The 15,059-nt window shown below is 42.6% G+C and overlaps 1 protein-coding gene across 4 annotated transcripts in view; it reads right to left on the bottom strand.

Moving 5' to 3' along the window:
• Window positions 1-15,059, bottom strand: part of disp3 (dispatched RND transporter family member 3) — a 501,267-nt gene that overhangs the window by 218,192 nt on the left and 268,016 nt on the right. For all 4 annotated transcript variants that reach the window (XM_080214968.1, XM_080214970.1, XM_080214971.1 and 1 more), the window contains one exon: window positions 14,288-14,507. In XM_080214968.1, coding sequence (XP_080071094.1) covers window positions 14,288-14,507 — 220 coding nt within the window. The remainder of the gene's footprint in view (window positions 1-14,287; window positions 14,508-15,059) is intronic.

Raw genomic sequence — 15,059 nt, 5'->3', positions numbered from 1 at the left:
ATCCAGGCCTTACTACATTTGAACACAGACTGCCCCACTAACTCAGGAATCATGAATGGTGTTAAACATTACGCAGTGAACATCCACACTTCTGACCAAATGATGGGGGGGATGGTCCTTGATTAAGCAGATGATTGGGCCTATCACACTGCTCTGAGGTACTCTGACATCTTCTTTGTGCTAGGTATGATTCCAACCAGTGGAGAGATTCCCCTGCATCCCACCATCCCCTGACCCCCCTTTCCCATTGTCTCCAGTTTTGACACGCTTAATCAAGTGCTGTCTTTATGTGAAAGGCCTTCATCCCAACTCGAATTTAAATCCTTTGTCCAAGTTTGGACTAAGGCTGAAAGAAGTTCAGGACCATTCAGCTCCTGGTGAAACCAAAGTTGAGTGTCAGTAAACAGGTTATTGCTGAGTAAGTGCCGCACTGCGGACTACACCTTCCATCACTTTGCTGCTGAACAAGAGTAGACCGATAGGATGGTAAATGGCCAGTTTGGATTTGTCCTACTTGTTGTTGATGGGACATATCTGGACAATTTCCCACATTGCCAGGTAGATGCCAGTGTTGTAACTGTACTGGAGTAGTTTGACTAGGGGTACGGCTTGTCTGGACCACAGGTTTTCAGTCGTATTGTTGAAACGTTGTTAGGCTCAGAGATATATTTAGTGCCTTCAAAACTTTCTTGATATCACATGGAGTGAATTGAATTGGCTGAAGACTGGCATCTGTGATGTTTGGGATTCAGGAGGACACAGAGATGGATCATATACTTGGAAGATGGTTGCACTGATGTTTTGGATTTCCCCTTCTCTGAGGATGGGGATATTTATGGAGTGTCCTTTTCCCCTTAGTTGTTTAATTGTCTACCGCCATTTACAGGATTTCAGAGCTTGGATATGACCTATCGGTTGTGGAATTACTTCAGTCTGTCTATTGCATTCTGCTTCTGAGGGTTGAAATCATTTTTAAACATGCCTGGTGCTACCTTTGATTCATCCTCTCGCAATCTTCATTGAATCAGGGTTGATTCCCCAGCTTCATGTTAATGCTTGTCCATGACATTACAGATTGCAGCTGAATACAATTTTGCTGCTGCTGAAGGCCCAAAGCATCTCAGATCTGTTTGAATTCTATCCCATCTAGCATGGTGGTGATGCTACACAACACAACAGAGGTATCCTCCTTGTGAACATGTGAATTTTCCTCCACAAGGACTTTGTGGTGATTGCTCCGACTAACGTTTCCATGAACAGATGTATGTGCAGATTGGTGAGGACAAGATCAAGTAAATTTCTCACTTCCAGTCTGCAGCAATGTCCTTCAGGACTTGGTCAACATCAGTGCTACTGAGCCTGTGTGTGTGATGGACACTGATAAGTCTCCTATGCAGAATAGATTTTGTGTCCTTGCTACCTTCAAGAGCTTCTTCCAAGTAGTCTTCAACATGGAGAAGTATTGTTTCATCAGTTGGGGAAGGAAGTGTCCCAGCCTATTTTTGATCTGATGTCATGAGGCTTCATAGAGTCTAGAGTCAATGTTGAGGATTCCCAGGACAACTCCCTTTTGACTGTATATCTCTGTGCCGGCATCTCTGGTGGGTCTGTACTGCCAGTGGGACAGGACGTACCTTACAATGTCCCAGACATCACCATTCCTGGGTATGATTCTGTCAGTATAACTTGCTTGACTAATTTGTGGAACAGTTCTCCCAATTTTGGTACAGACTCCTGGATGTTAGTAAGGACCAGTTTGCAGGGTTGACAGGGCTGAGTGTACCATTGTCATTTTCAGCGGCTAGGGCAATGTGCTACGGTTGGCCCGGTTTCATTTCTTTTTGATGTTTCTGTAGTATTTTCATAAAACTGGGTGATTTGCTAGATTATCTAAGAGAACAATTAAAAGTCAACAACATTCTTGTGGACCCAGAGTCACATGAATCCCAGGCCAGGTAAGGATGGGCAATTAAATTCCTTAAAATGAGATTAGTGGACCGCGTAGGTTTTTACAACAATTGATGATTTTCTGGTTATCATTATTGAAACTAGCCTTTAATTCCAGATTTATTAATTGACTCCATGGAAGGATTTCTGCATAGGGGACTTCAGTGTCCATTACGCACACTGGCTTAGTAGCACCTATGTTGACTAAGTCCTGAACGACATAGCTGCAGACTGGAAGTGAGAAATGATCTTGTCCTCATCAATCTGCACATACATCTGTCCATGGAAGCTTCTGTGCCCTTAGAGCCAATGTCAAGCCTAGACAATCCCTTAACCCTGATACCCTCCATGCCAACTCATCCAGTATCCACCACGGGTGACCTCAGGAGCCATGTTGAAATGAAACAAAATAAGACATGCAAATTAGTTTAACAGCTTTTACTGTTGTAAAAAAAAACTCCCATTCCAGAAAACCAGCTCAAAACTTTTAAATCACCTCAAGTATCTAATCCATGATTAGATACTTGTATTCATAAGCTTACAAAGACACATTAATCGTTTAATAACCCCTTTGCCACGTTGAATTGTGAACTTCGGACCCACCTTGCTGAGATAATTATAAGCCATGGAAAGAACCAAGCATTAATAATGACATAATCATAACCCTTGAGGAAATGCCAATGAAAAGCTAATATGATATTTTCAATTTTTATTGACATAGGCAGCCTGTGTTGTTAAGTTTTAAACAGGTGGGTATTTTAATAACTTTGCAGTTTAACAGTTGTACAGACCTTATCCGCCCTTCACAAAAAAATCACATATATTCTAAATATTCATAACTCTCACACTTATTGTAACCCTTGCTACAGCAAAATGGAGCTGGTTTCAACTCAGCACTAAGTTCAGCTGGCCTGCTGAGTTCAGGATTTCCTCGTGTGAGTCATGACTTTCCCTCAATGGCAAAAATGGAATCCGTTGGGATCCGGGTCCTGCCTGCTGTTTTTAAAGGTGTACAGAGTCTCTGTGGAACTTAGGGCCTAAATGTTGGAAGAATTAGTCTGACTGAAGGGAATGATGATGGGGAGAGAAAAAAAAAACAAAAGACACGTTTAGACCAAATGTGCTGCTGTCTGAAAGGAAAAATAAGAGAAAAACCGAAACATGAAAAGGAAACAAAAATAGTCGCTTCATTAGAACAGTGAAGTAGGCATAATCCCCCACCCCCATTTTATTCAGACAACACACTTACTCCAGGTACATCTTTTCTTTATTTTCTTGCTCCATCACCATTTTGTTTGGCCCTAAGAATAACTCTCCTGCCTACCACCTTATTGTAAACCTCACTTTTATCCATTTTTCCTTCTCACCCACCTCTTGCTCAAAATGAATTACATTTCTAACTTCCCAGTTCTGGTGGAAGGTCAATAACCTACAAAAATATGAACATACAGTTTAGAAAGCATTTGGCCCCTGAAACGTTAACTTCATTTCTCCACAGATACTGCCCTACTTGGAGTATTTCCAGCATTTTCTACTTATATTTCAGACTTCCAACATTCTCAGTGTTCTCCTTCAACAAATTACAGCTTTTGTTTATTCATTCACAAAATGTGACCGTCACTGACAAGACCAGCATTTATTGCTCATTCCTAATTGTCTCTGGGAATTTGTGGTGAGGTAACTGCTGCAGTCAGCGTGATAAACATAGTCCTACTGTGCTGTTATTTACTTCCAGGATTTTGATTCAGTAATAATGAAAGAATCATTACATATTTCCATCAAGGATGTGTGTGACTTGAAGGGAAACTTGTCCTTTTAGGTAATAAACTTCACAGGTTTGGGAGGTGCTGACAAAGAAGTCCTGTCAAGTTCCTGCAGTCCAACTTGTGGATGGTGTACACAGCAGATGAAGTGCAGCAGAAGTGGAAAGGGTGAATGGAGTGTCAGTCAAGTGGACTAACCCACCTTGGATAGTGTTAAGCTTCTTGTGTTATTGGAGCTGTGAGTGGACAATATTCCACCACACTCTGAGTGGACAGTGACCATAGAACGTTGACAGTTCAGTATTCATTGACTCTCATGCCACTGAACGTCAACAGGAGTTGCTTAGATTTTGGCATTTGGGGGTGGTTATTCCCTAGCTGGAAATCAGACAGAATAAAAAAAGGAAAGCTGGAAGCACAAAACAGAGCTGACTAATGTGGACCATGCATCATAAACTTTTCTGCCCATTCTAAACACGTTAAATCTTACCGAAAAAGAATTGGGTAAACAAAACAAACCCATAATGCAAATCTGTAAATGACATTAAACACAACACTGTTTGACTTGCAAGTCTTGTTATGCATAAATTAACTTATTTTACTCCCCTAACCCACTATATAAAATATTCTAGAGATAGCGTGAGACAAATATAATCACATGAGAGCTGAGAAATCAGGATTGCACTCAATTTCTCAGCTCTTGTGATCTTACTGGCACCAGATTTCCAGCACGGTTAGCCTGTCGGCCATTTCTGGTGAGACGCTGAATAATTTATTCAAAAATATTAAAATGCTAACTTACATGTCTTTAGCAAGCCTGAGACACAATCGTCTGGGCTCACTTGCCTTTGTGGCTTTGCCAAGAGAAGTTCATTCTGGTTAGGAAAGCACTTGCTCCCCACGAACATTTTGTCCTCACCGGTCGAACCTTAGGTCATTTAGGCTTCTGCGGGGTGGGGTGGGGGGTGCCCCCTTTGCAATGTCAGCCTGACCATATCAGCTTAGCAATGCCAGTCTAGCACTTTGGCAAAGCCCATGTGGCACACTGGCACTGCCCACTGGGTGGTGGTTCGGGATTGGCTGCAACAGCAGAGGTCTGAAAGCTCTTTCTCTGTCTGTCAGATATGTGCTGTTGCAATTGTGCATGTGCCACAGCGATCCCTCTGCTGCTACAGTAAGCTGGCTGGCGAGTTAAGCCCCGTCCACTACCTTCAGTAGCTAGTAACAGACTAGTCCAATTTTTCATGCACTAAGTACATAAGATTGGGAGTAAAGACTCAGCCATTTTCACGCCAGCTGCACACTTAGATTTTTTCTCATAAAATCACCTCCCCCATGTATTCCCAAAACAAACATACATTGGGTGGGGTGACTGGTAAGTGCCTGCTTTGTGGCAATAGCCAAATACATGCCTTTGGTGTGATCTGGGTATAAAAGAAAAACACCACCACATGATGAGGGCAGGAAATGGGTTGACATGGTGGCACAGTGGTTTTCACTGTTGCCTCACAGTGTCAGGAACCCACGTTTGATTCCAGCCTTGGGCGATTGTCTATGTGGAGTTTGCACATTCTCCCTGTGTCTCCATGGGTTTCCTCTGGGTTCCTCCCGCAGTCCAAAGAAGTTCAAATTAGGTGGATTGGCCATGCTAAATTGTCTTTTAGTGTCCAAAGATGCATAGGTCTTTTTTCTCCTGGTCCCACACAGTAAGAAGAGAGTACTTTTAGACCATTTATTAAGCAGCCTCAAGTAGTCCCTTTAATGCAATCTGGTACAACTAGAAAGAGATGCCTGGCACAAGCTCCATCCAATTGTACTCATATCGCCAACTGGCGTAGGAACATTTGCATATACAAGAAGTCTAATGTCTGTGATAAGCAGCGGTTTTGGATGATGAAACATCATCAATGCCAACATGGTGTCTGGTGAACTTCCAAGACTAATGGAGCGTGACAGCTTGCAAAGCAAAATTTGGAGGCCAAATGCCCATTTTGCACATATAAAACAAGTGGTTGTAAACAAATTTTCTTCCCCTATACCTCTTTAAACATAGCTATATGGCAATCTGTCCTCTCATTCTAACTAGGATTCTGTTAAAAAGCGTGGTGTTAACTGAAGATCACTTGCAAAATTCAGCATGCAATTATTGGAGAAAAAGGAGAAAAGTAACTTGAGTATTGTTGCAAAAAAGAGATATGTCAATGTTTTCCATCTTGCAGTCATCAAGATACTTCACAAGAATATCAGTAAGAGGAGAAAACAACAATATGTACTGTACAAGAAGAAAATGTACTAGTTGATAACTGCAAAGTAAAAGCAAAGTACTGCAGAAGCTGGGAATCTGAAATAAAAACAGAAAACACTGGATAAACTCAGTAAGTCTGGCAGTGTCTGTGGAGAGGATGTGGAGAAATGATTGTTCCATACAAGACCATTTAGATAACTGCCAAACACTGTTAGAAATTTAAACCAGGCAACCTGACCCTGATTGGTCAAGGTATTGTCCTGGGGATTGAATCAGCAAATGGCTGTCACTCAATTTTGTTCAGCTGAAACAGGCATAACGTGCGTATATTTTTCTCCTGTTTGCAAAGAACAGGTTCTTGTGTATTAATATAAATATTAAACATTGGACAGTCTCTCTTCCACCTTCTTCCATCAGAAAAAAGATACAAAAATCTAAGGTCACGTATCAACCAACTCAAGAACAGCTTCTTCTCTGCTGTCATCAGCGTTTTGAATGGATCCACCTTGTATTAAGTTGATCTTTCTCTACCCCCTAGCTATAACTGTAACACTACATTCTGTACTCCCTTATTTCCTTCTTTATGACCGTTATGCTTTGCCTGTACAGCATGCTAGAAACAATACTTTTCACTGTATACTAATACATGTGACAACAATAAATCAAATCAAATATATGTAACTTCCAATACATGCAAATGCACCACACTGAGAGCTCAACTGAATCTTAAATTGGGAGTTAGCTTACTTCTTTGCCCACTGAGGATTTTTTTTTTTAAATGCTGCCCAATCATGGAATCACATCTACTATTGGACACTGTTGGCAAGAGTCCAATATAGCATGTAGCATAAAATTTTTCATAAAGCATAAAATTTTGTTTCCCCTGACATTTTTTTTATTCATGGGACATGGACATCACTGGCTGGCCAGCATTTATTGCCCATCCCTGGTTGTCCTTGAGAAGGTGGTGCTGAGTTGTCTTGAAACGTTGCAGTCCAGGTGCTGTGAGTTGATCCACAATGCTGTTAGGTAGGGAATTCCAGGATTTTGACTCAGCAACTGCGAAGGAATGGTAATATATTTCCAGGTCAGGATGGTGAGTGGCTTGGAGGGGAACTTGTAGGTGGTGGTGTTCCCATGCATTTGCTGCCCTTGTCTTTCTGGATGAGAGTGATTGTGGGTTTGGAAGGTGCTACCTAAGGACTTTTGGCAAATTGTTGCAATGCATCTTGTAGATACTACAGACTACTGCTACTGAACATTGGTGCTGGAGTGAGTGGATGTTTGTGGATGTGGTGCCAATCAAGTGTGCTGCTTTGTCCTGGGTGGTGTCAAGCTTCTTCAATGTTCTTGGAGCTGCACCCATCCAGGCAAGTGGGGAGTGTTCTGTTACAAAGCTGACTTGTGCCTTGTAGATGGTGGATAGGCTTTGGGGAGTCAGGAGGTGAGTTACTCATCGCATATTTCTAGCTTTTCACCACTGTGTTAATGTGGTGAGTGCAGTTGAGGTTCTGGTCAAAGACAACCCCAAGGATGTTGACACTGGGGTATTCAGTGATGGTAATGTCCACCATTGAATGTCAAGGGGTAATGGTTAGAGGTCTTTTATTGGTGACGGTCAATGTCTGGCATTTGTGTGGTGCGCATGTTACCTGCCACTTGTCAGGCCAAGCCTGGATATTGTCCAGATTGTGTTGCATTTGAACATGGACTTCTTCAGTACCTGACGAGTTGTGAATTGTGCAATCATTGGTGAACATCCTCACTTCCAATCTTATGATGGAGGGAAGGTCATTAATGAAGCAGATGAAGATGGTTGGGCAGAGACACTACTACTCTGAGGGACTCCTACAGAGCTGTCCTGTAGCTGAGATGACTGACCCTCCACAACCACAATTATCTTCCTTTGTGCCAAATAAGACTCCAACCAGTGGAGATTTTTCCCCTGATGCCCATTGATTCCAGTTTTGCTTGTGATTGTCCTGGTGGGTGCAAGACAAGAAGCTTCGACAAAATGTCTTTCTTCTGTAATGTTCATTCAAAATAATTGGCAAAAGGAGTAAAAGTGGCATATGGAAATTCTTTTTCACCCATTAATGTAATTAGAGTCTGGTGGAACTTCCTGAAAGGGTGGTGGAGGAAGGTTCAATCGAGGTATTCAAAAGGGAATTGGATTGTAACTTGAAAAGGAAGATTGTATTCAATGGGCCAAATTGCTTCCTTCTGTACTGTAGGGGGGGTGTGCGATCTTACCTTCTCGTTCTGCTGGTCGATGGGTGGGGAGGGTGGTGAGCAGTAAGATCGTGAGATAGACGGAAAATCAGATTCGCACCTGATTTCTGGCCAATCGCGATCTTACCAGGTCCAGGGCATGAGGCTGATTATAATATTTAAATCCATTTTACATCTGATTTAAATATTATTAGTGAACCCGGGATACTATTGTTCGAGCTCACTTGCCTTCGTGGCCTAGACAGTGAAGGTCCTCACCGACAAGGATCACGCATGGTCCCCAGAAACAGGGACCTGTCATGATGGCCTTGCGAGTAGGATCAGACGCCATTGAGGCGCTCCTTGGAAGGGCATGGGGGAGACCAGTGATCATCAGTCACCGGACAATGCCATAGGGTTCGGCTGGGGAGATGGAAGAGCTGTACACTCTACAACAGAGGTCTGCAGGGCCAGAGGGTCAGGAGTGGCGGGGGGTGATTGGCCAGGCCAGGAGTGGGAGGGCAATTGGCCAAAGAGGCCAGCGATTGTACAGGTGGGGTGGGGGGGGCGTGGGGAGGCCAGAGTTTGTAGAGGGGATGCCGTGGACGACAGCGATCACAGGTGGGGGGGGAGGTCCAGCGATCACAGGGCATGGACTAATGATTGCGGGGGGCACAGGCCAGCGATAGCAGGGAGGTCAGTCAGCAATCACAGAGGAATGGTTAGCAATAGCGGGCTTGGGTACTGTGCAGATCTCTCTCTGTGCTATTACACAGAACAGAGAGATCTTCACAGCGCAATGGAGCTGTCTGGTATAAGCAGCCGACTTTCCAGCAATGTTGGGCCCCACCCTTCCCCCTGTTGGCAGGAAACAGGTCTTTCTGCATTTTTTGCTCACAGTGGTGCAAGATTGGATTTTAAAGCTCACCCAAAATACAGATCTGAAACTCTCCCATTTTCATACTCGTTCGGCACTTTCTTTGGTAGGATCGTCCTCATAAAATTCTGTGGGATGCTAATCGTCTGGGATTGTCTAAGATGTTATTTGAAAACCAGTATGTTACTGTCGTTTGAGTCGTCTGTGGGACAATTCTTCCAATTTTGACACAGGAGGCTTTTGCAGATTGACAGGCAGAATGCACTGTTATCACTTCCAGTGCTTAGGTCATTCCTGTGGTCCTTCTGCTTCCAATCCTTTTTAAATTTTTCGTAATAACTTGGTATAACTGAATGGCTTGCTGGGCCATTTCAGAGGCAGTTAAAAGTCAATCACATTATGTGGATGGAATCATTCGTAACCAAAGATGACAGATTTCTTTTCCTAAAAGGGCATTAGTGAACGAGATGGACTTTTATGACAATCTGATAGTTTCATGTCACCATTACTGATACCAACATTTTCTTTAAGACTATTCCAGACCAGGAATGCTCAGCAGTGAAGTGGAGAGCTTATAATCAAATTGCTTCTTTTATTCTGCACTTCAACTATTTTGTGATTCTATGATATCTTTCAGATGTCTAAAAGCACCTCACATCCGATTAATTATGTTTAGAATGCAGTCTTTATTGTTATGTCGGGAAACATGGCAGCAAAAGCATTTCAGTTCATTTGTTTTCCGTGGTGTTGGCTGAAGAATAAATATTGATCAATACATCAGTAGAACTCACCTGTTCATCTGTGAGTTAAAGCAAATTACCGTGAATTCTGGAATCTGAAACAAAAACAGAAATGCTGGAAAATCTCAGCAGATTTGATAGCATCTTTCATCCAGACTTGAAGTGTTAGCTCTATTCTCTCTCCACAGATGCTGTCAGACCTGCTGAGATTTTCCAGCATTTTCTGTTATGTTCATCTGCGCAAACTGCAATGGGAGATGATGTTAGATGAAGAAGCAGATGGGGTCTTGGGCTAAGAATAAGCTGGCACCTGTGACAATGTTATACTTTGGAAGTACTCTGCTGCAGTATCAACGTAGAGAATAGTCTGAGTTCTTCCAATACTTTAGATCCACATATGATGATGTGCATAGAAATTACCCACTTTAAGGGGTAAATTTTCCAGTCCCGCCCATTGCAGGAAGTGTCATGGGTGGGACAGAAAATTTGATGGACCATTTAAAAGTCTGTTGACTTTGAGTGGGAACTTCCTGTCTCAAGATGGAAGTGACTAGAGAATCACATCCCAATAATCTGAGTTCTCAGGCTAGTAGAATCATACAGAAGAATGGGTGTGATGGTTGCTATTACATTACATTCAGACTGTCGGGCATTTGCTCTGAATGTTGGAGCAGTGGATAATAAGTAATATGCACATGTTTACAGTCATGTTCAAAAGATTCAGAGGTAATTGGAATGCTCAAGGTTTATGAGTTACCGTGGATGATATTTAATAGAGGGACAGGTATCTTGCCCACCAACTCAATGTCAACAAGAGCCTGGCATTCCATATTTTTAGGAAAACTCACTGCATTAAGTGCCAATTAGGCTCTTAACTGGGCAGCAGCAAACCCTCGTTGGGATCAAGACAGAAATTGGCAACTTTTTATTGCTTGGCAGTACCACTTGTCAAATAGTGAGTGGCTGCTGCCAGTACTACACCCACTTAAGGCTCCGGAAAACCAGGAATCTCCCCGGGATGGGGAGGCGGGGGCGGTGCAGCCTGGCACCCTTGCACTCCCCAAGGGGCAAACTGGCACTGCCCACTGGGAACAGTGGCACTGCCCACTGGTTACTGGGCAATGCCAAGGGGTGGAGCATACTGCGGGAGGGGCCTATGGGAGAGCAATCAGTGAGGGAGAGGAGCCCACTGCCACTCTGCAATTGGGATTGGTGGGAGAGGGAGAGGGAGAGGACGATGGGAAGGGGGGCTACTGGGCCTGGTCATTGGCTCAGGGGTGGGGCACAGCTGACCACAAGGGAGGTGTTGGGGCTGAACATCAGGTTGGGGATGTCAGGGCTAGCCATTGGTCAGGGGGGTGGGGGCAGATTGGGGCTGAACATCAGGTTGGGGATGTCAGGGCTAGCCATTGGTCAGTGGGGTGGGGGCAGATTGGGACTGACCCAGGGTAGTCCAGCAGGCCAGCAATTGGGGAATGGGGCTGTCTGGAAGACTAGTGATCAGGAGAGTTGCGGGGAAGGCCAGCGATCTCGTGCAAGATCCCTTGGGAATTAGCAGGAGATCGGCAATGGGCGGGGCGGGGGGGGGGCAGCGCACACACTCTGATCTCCACACTGACAGATTGGCAATATGCACAGTGGACTGCTCAGTGCTATGCTGCCGGCCTCTCTGATGGGAATGGGCCCCGCCCCCTACCTACCAGAGGGAATCACGCTTCGGCACTCTGTAATGCTCCAAGTATCAGAGATCTGTTCTGGTAAGTACGCCCAAAAAACAGGCAGGAAATACTCCCCTTTTCCCGTCCTTTGGGCACTTAGTTCCATTTTGGGAGAATCCCGGCCCATGTACCCAAACACAGGTGAGTGATTAGGGTTGACAGTGGGGGTAAATGGGGTGATGGTCAACATTAAAGTAACACAGGAAGACATTTGTTACAAGCAGAATAGGGGATTTTCCTTTCATCTCCATTGGCAGATTTAGGTAGTGAACTTTTAAAATCAATAAATAAGCAGTGTGACAAAAATAAGGGTTAATAATTTCTCCATTTCCCCCAACTTATACTGTATTAAATTTGACATTATTTCCGTGAGATATTCTGATCAGTCGGCATTTTAGCAAATTGCAAGCACAGCTAATCATTTTGATTAAGTGCAATATTAATATTTATAATGTATTTGAAATGTGGTCTCAATTCTAATGATGTGCCAGATCATTTGACATTTCCACAACTTATCCATGTCACAAGATAATTCATTACTGTATATTATTTCACTATTACAAGGAAGGTTTATTCTCTGGCAAGATCTCGGAAGAAAATCATTTAATATTCATTCATTGTGCAGACCTGATTTCCCTGGCTCAGGGTTCTATTTAAAAAGCGAATTATGGATGCTAATCTCTCCGTCCCTGTTCTGTCAGCCTTCATGTGAATGCAGTTGAGAAAATGACTACACATGGAAGAGAAGGCATGAGACAAAGAGATCAGTGCTGTGGAATCACAGCAGAACTTAGGGCATATGTTTCTGAATGTAAAGTGGATAAAACTGCCAGAAAAAATACTCTGAGCACAGGATGCTTATGGAGTAGTCAGTGATTAACTTCCTGTGGTTACATTAAGACTTTGTGAAATGAATTTTTCGAACTACCATTCCTACATAGATGTTCAGCCCTCTTTTAGTTAGCTCATACTAAATGCCCACAACGTTCCCTCTATATAATAGAATAGAATAGAAATCCACAGAAAAGAAAACAGAGAACTTAAATGAAGGGGAAAGCTTACTGAGAGAGCAATAGGAACTAAAATCGCAGGTAATATCAACATATTATGCAGCCAGGAAACCAACAATATTAACCAACAAACCTCATCTTACCATCTCCAATTAATCAATACACAAAATAGATGATGATAAAGGAAGGCTGTCTGGTTCATTGTAGCTAAAATACTGGAAACACTCCATTGGCCAATATACCACAATAGAAGTGTTTCTTAAAAATCTTCCAGACGCTTGTAAGTGAACTTTTCACTACTTACAGCATGTGCCTTCTTTTCCTACTGATACAGTTTAATCTGAAGTAGTGTTCTGGATTTACTTTACCAAACAGCTCATAACTTTAGACACTTCTCGCTAGCTTTCACCCAAAGTTGACACTTTTCTGGAGTCTTTGCTTACATTGCACAGGTCTGTGATGCTAGAGGCCATCCTTGTGAATCTTTTCTGTACTAAATCCAGGGTTTGATAATCTCCAGGATCTACAGTGATCAGAATCAATGATATGCTGGGATGACCTATTTATACCATGGTCTTCCCTGGTAATTTATTCTGACTTCTGCTACCAACTTCCCATTTTGTTCCTAACTTCCCCATTTTTGCCTCGTATCCCCTGGTTTGTGAACCTTTTACCTTGGGTGAACAATTTACCTAAAACAACTTTCATCGAACTTTCAGTGAAGAAGGAAGCCATTCGTCCCATCAAGTCTGCACCTACAACAATCCCACCCAGGCCCTATCCCTGCTTAGTTACCCTGCTAATCTCTCAAACCTATCACATCCCAGGACACTAAGGGTTAATTTAGCAAGTCCAATCAATCTAACATACACATCTTTGGATTATGGGAGGAAACTGGAACACCCAAACATGGAAAGCCACACAAATATGGGGGGAATGTGCAAACTCCACACAGACCCAAGTTGGGAATCACACCCAGATCCCTAGAGCTGTAAGGCAGCAATGCCATCGTGTTGCTTTGTCAGCCCTTGGCTTCAACACATTTTATTACTGGGTGTGAGGTCAATAAAAGCAGCATAAATCTAGGAACAAGCCTTCTCGTTTATTATTTAATAAGAGAATAATACTGCTACCCTTATTCCTCCAGATGTTATACACCATTAGATGCACTAGGATACTGCTATATCTATTACTACACTTAAGATGCAAACAGAACAGAGGGAGATAGGACTGACTGGATGAGGGAATTGCTTCATTCCTATTTCAATGTAAAACTTAAGAAAAACAAACAAAACCAATGTGATTAATTCAGGTCTACGTAAAGCTTTGAGCATGGCCTGTCTGAGAACTGCACTGCCTAAGAAGAAACTGAGTCAAACAGACTCATTCTAGGTTTGATTCCTGGTCTGTGTTGAATTAGTTGCCCGCAGGTTTGGTGATAGTAATCTCAGTCCGATTGGCCTCAGATCCCCTAGGCTAAGCAACAGGAAAAATCAAGCACAGTTTCAATTCTGATTACTATCCATATGTCCTTCCTGGAAAATACATTTGTGGACACTGGTTGATGGGAACTGACTCAGTCCGATACTAAAATCGGAGGAGAATGGTCTTTTAGGGAAGTTAAAGAAGGGAAACAGAAGGATCTTCTGGAAAGGGAGAAAACAGGAGATAAATGAAACATCTTTAAAGAAATACTATAAAGTTAAGTCCATTCTGCATATACAAATGCCAGGGGATGTCTTCCCTTAAAGACAATCACATACTTAAGGTACTCACTTTGTGGATTGCGAGGCTAACAGATCGACGTAGGATATCACAAACTTCTGAAACTTCCTGTGCTGTTCTTCCCATCGGTCATCCACTGAGTAGTAATTAGGAAGCGGGGCTCCAAATAGGATCTCACTACGAAGCAGAGAACTTTTCATGTTTTCTGCTGTAAGCCCCTCATCAACATACCAATAAAACTCAGGGTGAGTAATAGCCAGCTGGAGTGAGCCTGGAAAATTAATATCAATATATATCATACCACAGATAATAAACAAGCTGAAGTTCTGGCTGTTGTTTATATAATGTACACAGATTGATTCATGGACTCTACAGTAGAGATAGGATTCTATGTTGAAAAGTCAAAATTGGAAAAGTCAAATCAATCAGAATTAAAAACAAAGGCGACTGTATTTTCCTGAAATGTTAAGATCAATAATTATCAACACTATAGCAATCACTGATTTAGTACTTTATTCCTTTTTTCCTTCCAGTCTGCAAGATTTTAAAACCATATACTGCACGATTACGCTTAATGACTACTTCTCAGTTTAATTCATCTTCACTTCTAATTGTCACAGTCCAAGAGGTGTTCTGCACTAGTAGTATTGGGGTTTAGCATAGATTTTTCAACAATGAAAGCATCTTTATTACAATCAGAGAAATTATAGCATTGGACTGAAAAATTTTCTCACCCCACATTTTTTAAATTTGAAGCACTGGAGCTAAACTATCCATTATATGTAGGATAAGTTAAACTAAGGCTTTAGTGAGATTATTTTGT

Source organism: Carcharhinus amblyrhynchos, chromosome 30, assembly GCF_965287045.1.
Source record: "Carcharhinus amblyrhynchos chromosome 30, sCarAmb.v2.hapA, whole genome shotgun sequence".
Taxonomy (NCBI): domain Eukaryota; kingdom Metazoa; phylum Chordata; class Chondrichthyes; order Carcharhiniformes; family Carcharhinidae; genus Carcharhinus; species Carcharhinus amblyrhynchos.
The sequence above is the reverse complement of the archived record's forward strand: the minus strand, read 5'-3'. Positions and strand labels throughout refer to the sequence as shown.